Source organism: Diplotaxodon limnothrissa, linkage group LG3 (assembly GCF_057381915.1).
Source record: "Diplotaxodon limnothrissa isolate DT_005_m linkage group LG3, D_limnothrissa_male_GT1.1, whole genome shotgun sequence".
Classification (NCBI taxonomy): Eukaryota; Metazoa; Chordata; class Actinopteri; order Cichliformes; family Cichlidae; genus Diplotaxodon; species Diplotaxodon limnothrissa.
In genome coordinates, this window is record NC_140598.1 from 18,289,016 (window position 1) to 18,308,225 (window position 19,210).

Below are 19,210 nucleotides of genomic sequence, written 5' to 3' on the forward strand. Positions count from 1 at the left end.
ATAGATTCATGAATCCTGGTCCAGAGAAGACAGAACAGTCAGCCAGGAAGAAGCAAGCGAAAGATCAACATATGTAACATTGGTATTTCCAGTTTGACACCAAGTTCCAAATAATGAGTCACATGATTACACTTAGATATTTAATATAAATAAAACAAACTTGATCAGTAAAGAAGACTGAAAGAAGGATGAATGATTCAGGTTCTGATGTGAGCTGAGGTTTTAGCAAATATTGGATTTAAACCTGCAGGATGTGCGCTGAGTTAAAGATTCATTATAAATGGTCCAGCTCCAGTCTTTACATTTCACACCAACTTTACAACAGACAACAACAAGAAGAGGAAGAGGACTTTACACAGTGGGAGAAGGTCCATCAGTCATGGGTTTTCTCTTATTTCTGAAGCCTTGAAACTGCTCTGTAAAGCTTGCACCATGTTTTCCTGCAGAGGAAACAGACAACATTGATTCAGAGTCTCATTTAACTTGTCTTCAATCTCTGGTGCGAGTTATCAAGAATATTTGAAACATCGGAATCAGGACTGCAACCATTACTCAGTGATATCAAAGAAAACTATGGGAACCTTTCCTCATTTCAAGACAAAGACGAACCATAAAATAATAGTTAACATTTAAATATTGTTTCAGAATGACTGTATTAAGTGAATCTATTTGGCATCTGACACTCAACAAAAATGGACACTTGATGTTTTCACAGCAGTTCCTCAACTAAAAGAGCAGTGGGTGGAGGAAGCTACATTCACTGACCTCTGACAGTAAGCATCACAATTTTCTGTGTCAGGATGTCTTCACCCTGGGAGACTGTGCACATGTAGAAACCACTGTGGGTGTTTTGGGGGTCTTTCAGGGTCAGACTGAGGTCTCCAGTCCTCAGTGGCTCTTCATTCATCTCTGTGCGACCTCTATAATCCTGTCCCTGTTCTTCTAGCAGGTTTTGGCCGTGCTGATAGGTGTGGACTGTGTCTCTGGAATCACCACGCCTCCACTCGACTGTGACATCATCGGGTAGATCAAGAGTGGTTTTAAAGGGTAGCAGCACAGACTTCTTCCCCTTTGTTACTTCAACTATTTCCACCTTGTAGCCTGATAAAATACAACATGAGCTGTAAATACAGACACAAGTTATACATTTACTGACCTCAGATGAGTTTACTGACCTCTGATAGTGAGTATCACTACTTTCTGTTTCAGGATGGCTCCATCATTTTTGTAGACGGTGCAGGTGTAGACTCCACTGTCAGTAGGTCGGAGGTCTTTCAGGGTCAGACTGAGGTCTCCGGTTCTCAGTAGCTCTTCATTCATCTCAGGGCGGCCTTGATAGTCCTGGTGTTGCTCTTCATGCTTTTTTTGGCTGTTCTCATAAACAAGGACCTTCACATCTTCAAGGTCTGAACGTCTCCACTCCACTCTGACGTCCTCAGGCAGGTCAGCTGTGGTTTTGAAGGGAAGCAGAACAGGCTTCACCCCCGGTGTCACCTCCACTGTCTGAAGCTCGTAGACTGAAGAAAGGAGAAACAAGTTGTACAGACAGGCAGAAGTTATGTGCTGCAGTTAATTCATATCAGTTTGATTTATGTAGTGTCAGATCCCGACAAAAGTATATCCGAGTGCTTTACAATGAAAATAACTCTAAAATACCAAAGAGAGAACCACACTGATCAGGTAATCTCATTCATTTTAAAAGAAGATACTTCCAATAGAAACAGGATCAAGGAGGTGTAGCCATCTTTTGGGTGGTGAGGGGGTAGAGGAAGAAGATCAGAGAGACCACACATAACAAACAGGACAAATAACAAACTGCAGCAGAGAGAAGACAAAGTTCAGGACATGAACTAGTGGCGTATGAACATACAGGGAGTGAAATATGGGCATGAAAAAAATTTGTTTAGTGCATCATCGGAAACCCCCAAAGCCTGTAGGAGCGTGTATGAGGGATATAAGCAGTTCCAGGTACAATATTTATTTAATGTGAATGTTCACACAGGCACATTTGTTGGCCCTTTATGTGTATACATATACAAGTACTCCATCTTTTGCTTTACTTTCAATGTACTTGCCAGAATAGACAAACAGACACTACAGATGTTGGGTCTGCGCTTCCACAGGCCCCGCTGGTTAAGAAACTTATTGTCATTAACGACAAACAAGACGAACATCTTTTACTTGCTACCAAGGGAGGCCCGCTTGGTGTCTCAGGAAAGCACTGAATCCAACCACAGACGACCTCGACTCAACTTACCGCCTTTTATTGAAAACAGTTACAGTACACACAAGCACCTCCCATTGTAAAACCCCCCTATGGTTACAAAAGACAAGGCACTATGTGTGTATGTGTGTGCACTTGTAAGCATGTGTATGCATGTGATTGATGATCAATCTGAAGCCGAATGTCTTGGACGCTGTATGCATTGGAGACCTGGCGCACCTAAATATATAGCAAGGTTTCTCTGGGAATACCTGGCACAAGTCCTGGTCTCTAAGATCTTCAACTCCCATCACCTACAGCATTCTGACTGAGACATCAGGCAGAAGAAAGAGTCCTATCGGGCTCTGTTTCCCTGTGGGAATTAGGAGGCAGCTGATGAGTACCAACAGGCTAAGCAGAACGTGGCTTGGGTGGTAGCTGAAGGAAAAACTAGGATGTGGGAAGGGTTCAGAGAAGCCATGGAAAAAAAACTGTCTTGTTGGGATTCTGTCATGGGCCTTGTGTGCAGTTGGAGTCAGCAGGACTCCACTCCAAGAAGCAGAGTCTGGTTGGCTTTAAGATGGTTAACCTCCTAGGACCTGGCATCCACATATTTGGAAATCACATTTTGGGTTATTTAGACCAAAATACTAAATCTTGCTCTACATACCCCTGATATCCACTTACGAGGACATTATACTGTTACTGTTCTATTGAAATTTTAAACAAATATCCTCATATGTGGCTCTCATTTTCTTAGAAACAAAAATCAGGTAAAAAGAAATCTGGTAATTTGTTGTTCGGGTCTTAGGAGCTTAAGAAGGGGGACCTGAGGGTGTGTTCCAGCTATAGGAGGATCACACTCCTCACCCTCCCTGGGAAAGTCTGTGCCAGGGTGCTGGAAGGGAGAGTCCATCCGTTAGTCGTACTTTGGATAGAGGAAGAACAATGTGGTTTTCTTCTAGGTCACTGAAACTGGACCAGCTCTTTACTCTCTCAATGATACTCTAGCTGCAGGTGAGTTTGCCCTAGCAGATGTTTAGAAAAATTCAAATAAATAGTAAAATACCTTTAACAGCAGGATTTAAATGAGTGCTTACAGAGAAACTCAAAGAAATTTCAGCCCTTGCTTTTCAAACCCATTGATTAAAATAAACCACACATTTTTTTACTCAGTACTGAAACTGAAAGATCAAAGTTTTTGGCTTCGATCCTGAACCCACTGGTAGGCAGCTCTAAACACCACAACCAGAACACCTTGGACTTGGTAGGAAGGTGTTGGGATGAGTTTCTTTCACACTCAGTCGGAGGCACACAAAGTAATACACACATCTATACACACATAAACCTCACACGGGCTGAGCACACACAATGAAATGTTTCTCCCACTGAAAATGTGACATCCAGATGAACAGAATCAACTTTTTGGGATTTACTATAAACAGTGTTGGGAAGGTTACTTTTAAAATGTATTCCATTACAGAATACAGAATACATACCCCGAAATGTATTCTGTAACGTATTCCGTTACGTTACTCAATCAGAGTATTCTGAATACTTTGGATTACTTAATATATTATCATGCTGTTTACAACTACGTGAATGTACTATTGCTGTGTGATTTATTACTATTACTGAAGGTCCGCGGCTCAGAACCGTAGTAAAGGGACCTCTGGCTAATACGTTGGGTTCGTGTCGGGCTCGTAGCCGAAAAATAGCTTTACTTTGTTGTCTGGGTCAAGTTTGCTAGCGAGAGACAGGGAGAGGAGTTGAAAGGCTGCTGCAATGGAGCTTATTGTTTTTGGAGGAAAACACGAACACAGTGTACAGTCGAGTCTTTAGGGCTGCTCGATTATGGCAAAAATGATAATCACGATTATTTTCACTGAAATTGAGATCTCGATTATTTGACGATATTTATTTAACCCTTTAAGACCTACCATAGAACCAAATCCGCCAGAGCTTATATTATTTTTTTTACATGCTGTAGTGCCATTTTTGGGAGCATATAAAGTTGCTATATATCAATACAACTGTTATAGCCCATATTTTAATAATATGTATGCATTAAGTCCATAGTAATTACATTAATTGCAAAAAGTGCAATAAACTACAAAAAAATCGTTTTTGTTTTTTTACATATATTTCTACTTGGAGAAATTTAAGAGGTTTATCCCTCAAAACTTTAAATACAAAAAAGTTGCAAAAAATAGTTTCCCACCACAGGAAATTTATTTTGAGTGTCTTCATAGTTTTATTTTGGAGATACAGCAATTTTTATATACTGCAGGAAAAACAAAAAACAATCCTATGATGCAAATTTGCAAAGAAAACAGCATGTGCATCAAAATAAACTATTTCCAGCAGTGCAATTCGAGTTCTAAGCATCCCAGAAACTATTCAGAAAAGGCAAAAATGACTTATAAAAACACCAGTATAGGCTTTTAAGGCCTACAAGTAAAAAACTACATTTTCCGCGAAAAATGACGTCACTTCCGGTTTCGAACAGGAAATGGCGGACATGCGATAGTTCGTCTTGACGTCTTTTTCAATGTGGGAAGTGTTACGAACAGCTGATCGGATCGGCAAAGCCTGTTTCTGGAATATTATATTTTTGTTCCTGCAAGCGCTTTTAATGCAATTTTTGCAAAGCTTTATGTGGAAGGAAACCGTGACCTAGGACAAGCTGATGGCATAAGATGTAAGTACAACTCCTCCGGTTTCATATGCAAAAAAATTATTGCGCTAGCTTACGGTTCCGGTTCTACAGGGATTTAAAGGGTTAACAATAACAATGTATTGAATAATGACTTTAAAAAATAATATAAAACAGTGTGCAAATACTGATAACAGTGCAAATGTTTGCAATATAAAAAATAAATGAAAAATCTAAACATCTATGTTTAGTGAACTTTGCAGTGTTGCTCTGTGGTGCAGCTATGACACCGTAGCAAAGTTTACACGGCGGTCGTGTCCAAATTCATGGGCTGCATCCTCCTGAGGACCCGGCCTTCGCGGTCTACGTGGGCCGGGTCCTCAGAAGGTCGGGTAGGCCGGAAGTAAACGGCCGTGAAATTGGACGGTCTAGCCTTCTGATTAGCGTCACCGCTGTCTTGGTGGAGTTTAATAAACTCAGCCGTCTGATCCTTGCTATCTAAAATATAACAGGACACTGGCGTAAATTCTCGACTGTCTCACACTTCTGTTTAATCAGTTTTCTGTTTCACGTTTAGTCAGCTGTGTAAAAACCAAGGAGGAACCTGTCAAGGTTCGAGTTATTGAGGAGGAGACAAACGACTGCATGGTCCTCAGTAGATGTCAAAATAGTGATTTTTATTATACATATGTACATATGGGGAAGATGAGCATCACAAGCCTTTAAGAGCTGATCTCCCTCGAACAATCTCTTCACAAGGTTTTTATTGCAATGATGACGTCAAGTCACATGATAAGTATCAGTCAGTTCTCAGAACTCAGGAAGTTCCCCTCACTCCAAAAGTTCTCCTTATATAGACATCAGCTGCTACTTTAGAGAAAAAAAAGTGTGTGATATGTTGTGTAGTTTTGTGAGTGTAGGTCCAAGCCAACAAAAGTTCACCGTGTCCTCATATGACTTTTTACTGCGGCCTGACTGGACCCACAGCGAAACTGGTGGTTTTTTCATAATAGAGTATTACATCTAGAATGGGTTTTATCCTACGTGCTCTGAAATAAACGATAAATGATACATGATAAACTGAAGATAAGTAATACAGACTAATGAAGTAACGATGAAATAATGACGGTGCTTTATGAATGATATATAGTGACAGTAAAATAAGATGTTTTCCTCGATAAACCCACCCGGGGGATTAATAAAGTTTTATTTTATCTAATCTAATAACTTTAATCTCAGCCAAACCGATTTACTCACGAACAAACAAAACACTGAAAAAAAGCCCAACAATAACATTTTTAGGTTGTCTAAGTGACTTATATTTTACGTTTAACCCGAGCAGCGAAAGTCCGCGGTGATCTGAAAATGATGTGCCGGGAGTTGTGCCGTTCTCTCGGCCGCATCAGTAACCCTCGAGCTCCCGGCTAGCTATCGAGCTGGTGGGTAGCAGATGTCTCTGAAAACATCGAAGCACTTTTGCAAATATGCGATATCTTGATAAACCGAGCAGATATTTGATGTTTACACAGCTACTTCCTCGCCTGAAAATATGTTAAAAGTTTATTTTGTGAGCCAGAAAGATTAGTATGAGTAATTTTAAAACTTAGTAGCGGCCGCCATTGTTAGAAACTGGAGTTTGGCTGGGCCGCGCTATGAATTCTGGGATATGGTAGGCCACAAAGGACACACCCGACCCATCCTTCAAATTCGGGGAAAAGGAGGACGCATTTGTCGGCTGCATTCGGAGGAGTCTACGAATTTGGACAGCCTTCGGCGCGTCGCTGTGACGTAATCGGTCTACAAATGCGGCCTCAGGAGGATGCAGCCCATGAATTTGGACACGACCACTATGTCTACTTGATCCACGTCTGACTCCGCGAACCCATAATGTTTCCACACCACTGAAGTTTGTTTTTTTTACCTCTCTTTTCAACCAACGGCAGTCACTCTCCTCTCCAAATAACTTCTGCTTAGCTTTCCGAGCTTTCCGAGCTTCCCTTGGGTCCTCTTAATTGTTGTGGTGCGTGTTCGAAATGCAGAGAGGTGCGCTCGATTTGCCACATGGAGCAGCGCGAGAGTAAAGCACGAGGGAGGGGCTAATAATTGGCTCAGTCATTTTTAATGATCGTTGAAAGCCCAGATCGTAATCGTGATTAAAATTCGATTAATTGAGCAGCCCTACGAGTCTTAATAGCTTACTTACAGCTGGGCTCGTCAGGCACTCTTCTTGGCTGCAGTGGTTGTTATTATATTTACATGCTTCCAGCTCCCGTTTCTGCTCGATGACAACTCGTACTTTTCCTTTTTCTCCCTCCCTCGCTCACAGACACATAACGAGTATGACAGTCCATTCTCCCTGCAGCACGGACTACACTGCCTATGATGCTACATTCTTTAGAGCTATACTGGTAGCATTCTGCCTATAGACTATTTGCACGTTAGCATATGCTACTTCCGGTGCGGAAACTCCTGTGGGGAGCTTTGTTTCCGGTGTCCAGACTGAGCTGTGACTGAGTGTGGCTCATCCAGCATTCTGTTATTCACTTATTTGAAGCAGGGACCGGTAAATACTGAAAACATCCCCCTGTGGCTGACGGCAGCCCAACTATACACGGGTTCAAAGTTCTTACTGTGCACGAGCAGCAGGAAGGACACGAGGCTCTTCATCCTCCTGGCAGAGACGAAAACCAACTCTGCTCCACCCGACACCCAAAACCTCTAACTTTCCAGCTGTACAAGAAAGTTTTACTTTCGGTTTCAACCTTCAAAGACAAAGCTCATAGAGACGTATTCAGAGACTTCCTTATTCCATCCGAGGGAAAAGTGCTGCAGTCAGTGACAGCAGGAGCTCAGTAAAAGCTCTATTTTTATTCTCTCTATTATTCTTTTTTTTAAATCGCTCTGTGTCGTAGTTTGCAATTGTTACATTGTATTTTACAATTACATTGTAAATTACATTACAGTTACATTGTGTATCACAATTGTAATGTAAAGTGTTTGTAGTTTGTAAAGCTCTGTCAGTAGCGGTTTTTGATACGGGCGACACGGGCGGTTGCCCGGGGCGGCATCGTGGTGGGGGGCGGCATCACGGGCCTCGGCAAAAAAATGAAAAATAAAAAAAATGCTCGTATTCATGCTGCCCCGACATCAGCCAGCCATATTGGGAATGGCACAGGCACCGATCGGTTTTCTATCGCCCATTTGCTGGGAGTAAGGGCGCCCTCCGTTTGCGAGGTGCGCCTGCTGCTTGCGGCACAGGGAGGAGAGGGCGGGGCGGCGGGGGATTCTCACTAATGCACACGGAATCACACAAACTGCGACACCACTGCCATCCTCTGCTGCTGCTTTTCGTCTCTCACTCTCCTTCTGCGTGATGCGCACATGATCACTGATGCGCTCATTTGGGTGCGCTTGATTCTTCCCTCTAGACATCCTGAGGCCGAGTCAGCAGGGAATTTGCACAAGTAAGAAAATAAATATACACTTTAGGACTCGGGGTAAAGGGATCAATAACAATTTAAAATTTATAATTTACAGTCTGATGATTTAAAGTCTCACACACAACCCGTGGAAAGGGGAGGGGGGCCCTGCTTCTTCCAATTAGACCACATTTTATTCATAATGCTGTAAATCCAAGCCCATTATGTATTCATGATCTGAATCCTGGGTTGTGTGAAATCCCAGAAATAAACCCAAGACAAAGTGAATCTGTGAACTAAGGTGTGGAACAGGGGTCTGCAACCTTTAACACAGAAAGAGCCGTTTGGAGCCGGTTTCCACGCAAAAGAAAACACTGGGAGCCGCAAATACTTTTTGACATCTAAAATGAAGATAACACTATATATTATTTTTTTTTACTTTTATGCTTTGTGTGAACAACTAAGGTGTGCTGCTTATGAAATCCATGAAGTGCTACAGCGAAAATTTCATTTAATTTATGTAATTAACACATTTTGAACTCTTAAAGAAATATAACAAAAGGAAAGACACCCAGCTGAACTACAATGATCCAGCAAACAAAAACTGTTGTGAGCTGCCACCCTTATATCGCCTTTGGGCTTTTGGAGCCTTGACCTGACTTTTAAAACAGAATTGGAAAAAATGCACTATTCTGCTAAAAAATGAAAAAAGATATTTTCAAAATTCTGCCTAAATATGTATTTTACCTGGTTAATGTGTGTGTAGAGGGAGTGTTCGCCCGGGGCACCAAACAGACTAGGACCGCCACTGAGCTCTGTAATCGTAGTTTATTGCGATGAACTTGATGCTTGTCTCCAAAGGTGCTGTAGAAATAAACTTCATCTCAGGGTACTAATGAATAAACCTCGACCAGAAAATGTGAAGTAAAAGTGTAATTTTCTAATTAATTCACTAAAAGAAAAAAGAAAAACTGCTGTTAAGACTGATTCAGACTTGTGCTCAACATCTACTAGTAACTTCTGTTGTAACAGGAAGCTGTCACGTTCCTGGGTCATTTGAGTGTTTTGAATTTTCTTGTGTCATTTTGTATTATTACTTATGTTTTAGGTCCACTTTGTCAGTGTGGAGCTAATTCTAGATAACCTAGATTACTCTGTTTAGATTTGTTTATTAGATTTCCCCGCGTTGTTGCCCTCTGTCTTTGTGTCTGTGTTTATATAGCTGTGTGAGTTCTGGTGCCTTGTTTCCCTGCTTGTGTTTTATTCCATCATGTTTCTCCAGCCCACAATGTCTGCTCTCTCTCTGCATCCTGTTACCACTCATGGTCACCTTAGGTAACAGGCCTCTAGGTGTTGTGGATAAATACAACAAAATAAAACCAGTGACAAAAAAAGAGGACTTATTCATAACACGCGGACCCAGGGAAACCGAGTTAATGATAAAAACATTTAAAAATGTAACGATAAAGGCCCTGAAAACCATAAATTTCCCACCCGAGCCTCAACTCTCGTGGCCTGGTACCAAACGTTTGGAGGCCGGTGCTGTAAAACATACGTGACGCACAGATCAGCTGAGTGTTCCTGTGCACTCAGGAACCCTGATCCTCTCCTGTTCAATTCAGTTTTATTTATACAGCACCAAATCACAACAACAGTCACCTCCAGGTGAGGTAGAACCTACAATATTACATACAGAGAATCTTACGACCCGCTATCAGCAAGGGCTTTGGTGACAGTGGGAAGGAAAAACTCCCATTTAACAGGAAGAGCTTTTAAGCAGAACCAGACTCAGGTCCACCCGGTTGGGGGTGATGGAGTTGTCATATGTTGTTGTCCAGGCGAGATCCTGATTGGCGGTGGGAGCTGTGCATCTCTGATCTTCCTCTCCTCATCCTTTGAGATGTCCAACTTTTGGGTCGCCCTCGCTTCCTGCTTCCTTTTTTGGATTTGCACTGACTTTGTGCAATTTAAGATTTGGGACCACATTTCCACTTGCCCTTACACTTGTAAGCTCAGATGGTTAATGTTCACAGCTAAAATAAAATAAATTGAACTGATCCAGCAGAACTAACATTTTGTGTTTAATGTCAGTGAGCACAGAAGCTGTCTCTACCTCCCCCTACAAGCTCAAACAGAACATGTAATGTCAGGTTGAGGTGGTTATTTTGAGTTTGCTGATGGCGTTTTATTTCAGGAGTTGTTGTCAAGGTTACCTGTCAACCCATCAGATTTCTTCTTTTTTTTAAAGACCACCTGACTATAACTGACCTGAGCACACCCTGGGGACAGAAATATGAGGGAATAATATCAGGTAGATGTGAAGGTGAACACTGAATCACCACCATCATCATCAGTTTTTGCTCAAGTTTACCTGAAGGGTAAGACCTTACGTCCAAGTGGGCATTCAATGGATCAGCAGGATGTTTGTCTGGACACACACACACACACACACACACACACACACACACACACACACACACACACACACACACAGTGAGAAATTGTGTGTTGACTGAAACTATAAAGGATGGTGTGTGGGTGGGTTGTTTTGGTGTTGGTGTTGTTTGGTGTTTTGGTGACACACACCTGTCCTGTGTGAAGGAGACATCAGCATAAGTGACATCTGAAAGAGGAGATGAGTCCTGATAAATGAAGCAGGAAACAAAAACATATTCTAGTGAATAAACTGTTCGTTTGAAGTCCTTTGTGACCTTATAGTACCATATGACCCTATTAGAGCACTTCAAATCCTTCCTTAGTTATACTGCAGTTATACAGCAGATCTGGGCTCCAGGTTCTGCTCAAGGTTTCATCCTGTTAATTATGATGATGATGATAATGATGAAAATGATTATTATGATTATTTTTTATTGGGAGGTCAGTCAGTAACACATGCCTGTAAAATGTGTTGGTTGGATGAGGTTATGTTTAATTTAATGCTTTCATGCTGAGCTGACCAAGCATCAAACACAAAGAGTAGCAGCATAAACACCACATCCTGTCACAGACACAGGTACATATAAGGTATGTAGACCACAGGATATGAAGTTTACACATGGGCTGCTTCCTGTTGACAGAGATGAGAGCTCATAAACTTTCACATTATAAAGTATGTCAGAAGCAGATGAAACCACACAGGTCTTACTTGTTTAAACTCTAATGCAAAATATATTGTAGAGCCCAGAGTGGACATTAACACTCAGCTAAAGATTAATTAAATAATCACTTAATTCTTAAAGTACAAGAGCAAGTAAACTAAACAGTACTCTGGTCCTGCACTGGTTTAAACTCTAACAACTTAACAGAGTGAACCCTTTTATAGGCCCGGGCACTGATCATGACGGTAGAGGAGAAACAGCTCTCACATCATTTTTATTTTTATTATTGTTATTATTATTATTATTATTATTATTATTATTATTGTTGTTGTTGTTGTTGTTGTTATTATTATTATCGCAAAGCATCTGAAGCACTGTTAAAATGGTTTCCCACTGCCTTTCAGAGGACGGTTTAGGAATGTGACACTGCTGCACTCTTGTAGACTCTTATATGATCCACACTGATCTGACTGCAAACTGTTAAATCTAAAAGACTTTATACCTTTTAATTTCCTATAGAGGAGCAGAGCTCCAAGCAGAACTAGAACCAGAAGAATCACAGAAACCAGACCGGCTATCATGGCAACGATGGAGGAGGAGGAGGAGGAGGAGAGAGGAGGCGATGCTGTGCCAGTACACGGACATGCAGAAGTATCGGGAGAGTTAACAGGAGAGGTGCAGGCTGTGGTGAGGATGAAGATGGTTCAGTCAGTTCATTGTCAGGTCAGCAGGTCATTAAAACAAAAGTGATGTCAGTGTTCTGACCTCTGACCCGCAGAAAGCTCTGATGAGATTCTCCAAATGTGTCAGTAGAACATGAGTAGAGACCTTCATCAGACTGCTGGACATTTGTGATGATGAGCTCCGATTTAGATTCAGACCCAACATGACTTCCATTAATGAAGAAATAAGCTCTGACTGTGCCACCATTCCTCTGTCTGCAACGCAAGGTCATGTTACTTCCTGTCCTCACAGGAAGTGCAGGAATCTCCAGGATCACATGTTTATCTAACCAACAGAAACACAAACAGAGCATGACACAACGTCTTTGGAAAAACAGGAATTTTACATCCAACCTCTGGAAACATCTGCACAGAGACACAGCTGGAACAGCTGACTGTCTGTACCTGAAACACTGATGGACACTTCATCGCTCTGCTGTCCAGATGAGTTCTCACAGAAGTAACTTCCCCCAGAGGAGACGGAGCGATCCAGAACACAGGAGGAACCATGAACCCTCCCAAAGCCTCCAGCTGCTCTACAGTCCTCAGTGGGTCCTCCTCTGGTCCTCTTCACTGTCCATCCATCAGCTGTCTGTCCATCATCAACACAACTCAGAGACACTGAAGAAGATCCTCTGAAGACCTGCTGAAGGTTTGGACTGACAGACAGAGACACTGGAGGACACACACACACACACACACACACACACACACACACACACACACACACGCGCACACACACACACACACACACACACACGCACACACACGCACACACGCGCACACACACACACACAGAGTAAATGTATTTGTGTTCTTGTTGGAGTCTCACTGATTGTTTTCATTTCATCAACTCACCTGCAGAAACAGTCGGTGCAGACAGCAGCAGCACACACACACCTGTAACAGGAGGACAAAGGTCAGTAAAGGTCAGAGGTCACTGTGTGGGAATTACTATAATTCCTGAGAATATAGCCTCATCAAATACTGTGAACTAACATCAAAAACGTATAATAGTGAAACTGCTCCATTCACTAACCGTCTGAAAGTTGTTAGAAGCTACTAAATAAAACTGGATGCAAAACTGATACATTACTGCTGGAAAGAGAGACTGAACGCCTAACGTTGCAAAATCACCTCCACCTCAGAGCAGGCACCAGTCTTTTGGTGCCTTATGGACACAGAGAACTATAAAGGTAGTGATTTTGGGGGGTCTGCTATTGTATAGAGCACTTTGAGTAATCTGGGAGAGTAGAAAAGTGCTATATAGGAATCAGTCCATTCACTGTCTGAACAGAGTTTTGTCGTGTTTCTTTTGCATTATAATGTTCTGGCACATTAAGGTGATTAAGATACAAATTAGGCTGACATCTGGGGCCAGAATCAACTGGCTTTGTGCTGGCCCATGTGTGGGCCACCTCTGGCAAACCAGATCTGGGCCATTGAAGGGCCGTCATTCTTTGCAGTATGTGGGCCATGTGTAAGCACATTGTGTGGGCCAGTACGGGGCCATACCAATTTTGCTATTTGGGCAGATTCAGATTCATGGCACAACATAGATGGGACAAGACTCGGCGGTCTAGCTGCATCTAAGGGGCAAAGGTCACTGTGTGTGGATGCCAAAGTTCACATTTTGGACAGAGAAGATAGATGGTTTTAAAGAGGAGTGAAAAAAGCCACAGCAACTGTCTGCTATCTATAATCCAGTGTTGAGATCCTTTCCCAGAATCCTTAACGCCCACTCACATCCTGGGCCATCTGAGCCATCTGACCTCAGGAAATCACATGATAGGGTGGAGCCAGGTTTGACAATGAATTCACGTGAAATCTTGGCTGATTGTGACCTACACCCATTTTCACACCTTGGCTCATGTGATTAGGTAGAGGATCAACAGGGATCAATTGTCCCCGTTGAGGGGGGACACTCCCTCGGGGCTTAAATCTGGGACTCTCCACCATTTGACCCTAAAACAGAAGAAGCTTCTCGGATGAAACCTCTTCAAGAAACTTAAAGAAGTCTAGATGCTTTTCTTTCCAAGCTCCTTAGAATGAATGATGCAAACCTCAATGAGATGAAGCAAAACTATAAAGTATTGTGGGCCTAAATTCAATTTTCAATTCAATTCACTTTTAATTTTTTATATAGCGCCAAATCACAACAAAAGTTGCCTCAAGGCGCTTCATAGGTACAGAGAAAAACCCATGGCAGATGATGATGGCAGATACTCCCTTCACCTTGGCCAAAAAGGCTAAAATGACCAAAGAAAAAGTGAAAAACAGCTGAACATGAGAGGTTTTTGGACAAAGTTTGTGTTTTTTCCATTGTTTAATCACTGCTTCCAGCCAAGAGTGATACCATATATACCCTATAGCTGCAGAAAAGGCTAACATTGTTATCTTTTTACGAAAAAAAACAGCTGAACATGAGAGGTTTTTGGACAAAGTTTGTGTTCTCCATTCTTTAAGCACCGGTTTGAGTACCGTTTAAGCACCGGCACCATTTGAAAAGGAACGGTTTTGTACTGGTATAGGATAAAACCTAAATGATACCCATCCCTATGTGGAAGTACTGACCTTACTTTGAGTTTGATTCCATAAAAAGTGACAAAAACGTTAGTGTCCGTTGTGCGTGGGAAGAAAACTTCTTTTTACAGCAAACCCCCCCCCCCCGCCCTCCTAAACCTCCAAGCAAGCACCGGGAGTGCGCTACCAATTCACAGAGAATCTCGTGGATTCTTCCACTGACCGCCGCGGCACACCTGCACCAGGGTAAACCTCCGCCTACCCCACTCCTGCTTTACAGGTGAAAATAGAGCAACAGGACCGCTGAGTCTTTAATTTTTATTTATTTTCTGCTGTGTTTCACTTGCATGTATTTGAAAGAGTGAGTGTAAACACAAAAACCTATTTTATTTTATGTGCTGGAATGTGCAGAAAATAGGTTTAAATGTTAAATAAATTTCTTCCAGGCAGAGAATGTTGCATATAACTGATAAAACAAGTTAAAAAAAAGAGACTTTTCCATTTGATTACATTTTGTATGATGGATTATACAGAAAAAGTAGAATTGGGCTGAAAGATGTATCACTTTATCACCTATTCAGGTTGTAAATCGTGTTTTTAAAAAGTAACTAAGTAATTAATTACTTTTGAAAATAAGTAATCAGTAAAGTAACGGGATTACTTTTGGGGGGAAGTAATCAGTAATTAGTTACTGGGAAATGTGAGTAACTGTATTCTGTTACAGTTATCGTTTAAAAAGGTGGTTTTCAGAATACAGTTACTTTGTTGAAATAAATGGACTACACATCGTTCTTTTCCTGTTTCATATGTTAGGCTGTCCCCTCTCTATTTGTGGTTATTTCACGCCGGTGGAAACTCAAACAAAACATGCATTAAGAGGCTCAAATGTCTGTGTCTCAATCTCACGGTCCATGTCACCTCTACTTGCGGCCCGCATAAATGATGTGAAGAAATATTTGTAAAAATTATTATTCAAAAAATTATATGGAGGCAATTGAGAGAGTGTTACAGGTATATCATGTATGAAGCATGTAAATATAATAATAACCAAAGAGTGCCTGACGACCCCAGTTGTAATTGAACTATTAAGACTCTACCTCTCTGTCTCTCGCTTGCAAAGTTGACCCAGACAACAAAGTAAAGCTAGTTTTCAGCTACGAGCCTGACACGAACCCGACGTATTAACCAGAGGTCCCTTTAATACGGCTCGAGCCGCGGACCTGCCGCTGAATAGTTTTCTATACAAGATCGCTGCAAAAAGTGCAGCCTTACCTAATGTCCACCTACTGTTACTCATGTATATTAAGATTTAAAAATCTAGTTTGTATTGATATGGCGAGTAGCCTTCAGTAATAGTAATATATCACACAGCAATAGTACATTCATGTAGTTTTAGGAAGCATGATAATATATTAAGTTATCCAGAGTATTCTGAATTGAGTAATGTTTTCTGAATACATTACAAAATACATTTTTGGGCATGTATTCTGTAATCTGTAGTGGAATACATTTTAAAAGTAACCTTCCCAACACTGGTTAGAGCTGAGAGTAGGAAGTGTGTGATGGACTCACCGAGGAGCAGACAGACACATGCAGTCTTCATGCTGTCTGGATGACGACCGACTGAAGTGCGACAGAACAAGGACTTCAGCGACAGCTGACACTTCCCTGTTCACACCTCCAGCGTCACTGACCAAACCTGCTGCTGTGACAGATGTTTAAAGTCATGTATGCTTTAAAGCAGCTGAGATGTCGTTTGAGTTTCTGTAAGAGATTTAACACAAAGTGCAGCTACACTGTTTCCCTTTATTATCTATTTTTAATATGTTTGTGTGGGTTGGGGTAAAATTTTGCTGCCTCACATAACCTTATGATGCCATTTATTTAATGTCATTGTGTCATTAGGCTTAATTAGGTCATTTACATTGTTATGCAAGATGGTGCTAATGCTTTGAGTTCCTTGACAATTAAACGGATTCACTGTCTCGATCGTGACATCAGCTTTGTGTTTGACGTGTAAGAGTTTAACTTCAGGGATGAATTATTGAATCCTGTTAAGCTCCACACCCCTGGTACCGGGGGCAAAAGGGGGAGATCACGTTTAATCAGTTATAACACAGGTCAGAAATAAAAGTTCCACAGAAACCTCTGAATCTCAGCTAAAAGCTCATAGAAACCATTATCTACAACCACCAAACACAACAAAAACAAGCCATGATTAAGCGCTTTTGGAGGTGTGAGCCGTGATGTTGAAAGGGTAGCGTGAAATAGAAAGGTTCATACAGTGAGTGTTAATAGATATCTTATCTACTGTAATATTGATTGATGCTAGGTGCTAAGTGTAATTTTTTAAATGTGATTTCAGACATCATTTTCCCCAAAATAACAAATAAACCTCAATGAAACTCATTAACAGGGAACAGCTTACAACTTACAAAGACAATTATGGAATTATGGATGGAAACTCTTAGCAGGCAGAGTTCATTTGGACAAAGACTCAGACAGGAATGTTTGTGGTGAGAAACTTTAATAGTTAATAGTGAATGTGTGTGTGAATGGGTGGATGACTGGATATGTAAAGCGCTTTGGGGTCCTTAGGGACTAGTAAAGCGCTATATAAATACAGGCCATTTACCATTTTACCATTTTATCACTAAAGCAGAGAAACTGTGTAATACATACACGGTCACATCTGTCATGTCTGAAAAAAAAAGACAGAATGAAGAAGAATTAAGGACGAGGTCGTCCATCGGCATGACTTCCATTAATGAAGAAATGAGCTGTGATGATGTCCCCATGCACCCGTCTGCAAGGCAGAACCACATCATCGCCTGTCCTCACTGCAGGGATCTCCTGGACCAGCCCTTTATCTGAGGAACAGACACTGAAACAGTGATGCAGAGACAGAGTTAATGATAACGGAGACACAGCTGGAACAGCTGACTGTCTGTACCTGAAACACTGATGGACACTTCATCGCTCTGCTGTCCAGATGAGTTCTCACAGAAGTAACTTCCCCCAGAGGAGACGGAGCGATCCAGAACACAGGAGGAACCATGAACCCTCCCAAAGCCTGCAGCTGCTCCACAGTCCTCAGTGAGTCCTCCTCTGGTCCTCTTCACTGTCCATCCATCAGCTGTCTGTCCATCATCAACACAACTCAGAGACACTGAAGAAGATCCTCTGAAGACCTGCTGAAGGTTTGGACTGACAGACAGAGACACTGGAGGACACACAGAGTTCTCTCCCTCGTGCACAAGTAACAAAAAGAGCTCTGGTGACTTGCGTCTTGCTTTTCCTGTTGTTGTAGAATTGTCTCATTCCAGTGAGGGGTTGTGCTAGACCAGACCTTCCCAAAGGGGGGAAAAAACAAAACCAATAAACAAACGCTTGGACACTGCTAGCACGGCTGCCTACACAAATGCAAAGCAGGAGATGAAGCATCGCTGAATATGTTTTCAAACATATTCTGAGTAGGAAGATGTTGGTAACACCAGACTGCAGATGAGCTGCATACAGGGCTGGACTGGGACAAAAAAATCGTCCTGGGGAATTTGAATAGAGCCCTTCCTGGCCCCCTGGCAACACTTTGCTAGATCCGCCCCTGCACAGTTACCAGCTGTCAGCTACCTAAAAAAGGATCCTGGTGTTATTTGTCTCTCAGAAACAGTTCATAACTTCCCTTCAACTCATTCATGTCACCTAAAAGGTAAACCTGTTTCTCTATCACCTGTTCAGCTCTGATGATTCAGTAAGGACATCTCCTGGTTTCATCTTCATGTTTCCCTCTCACCACATATCCAAACCGACATCATGACCAGCAGCTTTACAGCTGTGGCTCCAGCAAACATCAGCTGATACTAGAAATTAATATTAAATAAATTCTAACAACAGCTGATCAAACGTGCTGCTGTTGTTTAACGTGACATCTGCTGGTTTCCTCTTTCTGGCGCAAAGTGGGCGATAAACAAACAAGAGAGAAAAGCAGATCAGCTGATCATTGATCAGTTTCATGATTGAAGTAGAAACAGGAGAGGGAGGGTGAGAGAATGAGAGAAGAAGAGGCAGCTGTGCAGGAAAGACAGAATAACTCCAGCTTTGTGTCTTTTTCATTGTAGCTGAAGTTCGGGACAAACTGTTCCTTTTCACCTCAATAAGAAACGCGTAATATTTTCTCTGAATACGAGACGATTCCGTTTTTTACGGGACGGTTGGCAACTCTACTAACTAACCTTATGAACAAAATAAAGTTCAACATCAGTAACATAGCACCCACCCAGCTGTATAGACACTCCGTCATGCTAGCTAGCACGCAGTACGAAAAAGTCAGCATAACGAAAATAAACTCCACCTAAACTTGGTTTATATCTGACCCAGATGGACTGCAGGTCATAACTTCTTACCTGAAGTTCAGTTCACACTTGGACCGGCGGCCGCTTCGGGTCTCTCCTCCTGCCTCCCTTTTCCTTCATCCACCTGCTGCCTCCACCACTTGCTAATGTTACTGAATCTGTGGAAGCTCCGCGATAGCCACCACACGAAGTAACGAGTAACGATCCTATCTAAATCCCAGTAACGACTAACGCGTT

The 19,210-nt window shown here is 41.9% G+C and overlaps 1 protein-coding gene across 1 annotated transcript; it reads right to left on the reverse strand.

The window, feature by feature from the left end:
- Positions 1 to 351: 351 nt before the first annotated feature.
- LOC146634769 (uncharacterized) lies at positions 352 to 16,224 on the reverse strand. Its single transcript, XM_085349956.1, has 8 exons — positions 16,194 to 16,224; positions 12,957 to 12,998; positions 12,504 to 12,773; positions 12,137 to 12,384; positions 11,879 to 12,071; positions 1,176 to 1,517; positions 766 to 1,101; positions 352 to 440 (listed from the first exon to the last, which is right to left on the reverse strand). Exons 1-8 carry the CDS (start codon positions 16,222 to 16,224, stop codon positions 352 to 354), a joined length of 1,551 nt encoding a protein of 516 aa, XP_085206082.1.
- Positions 16,225 to 19,210: the final 2,986 nt, after the last annotated feature.

Coding starts and splice junctions, on each gene's coding strand:
- LOC146634769 (XM_085349956.1), bottom strand. CDS start 16,224: ATGAAGACTGCATGTGTCTGTCTGCTCCTCG. Junction 12,072..12,136: donor TTCTGCGGGTCAGAGGTCAG/AACACTGACATC, acceptor TGAACCATCTTC/ATCCTCACCACAGCCTGCAC. Junction 1,518..11,878: donor CCTCTATAGGAAATTAAAAG/GTATAAAGTCTT, acceptor TCCTTTCTTCAG/TCTACGAGCTTCAGACAGTG.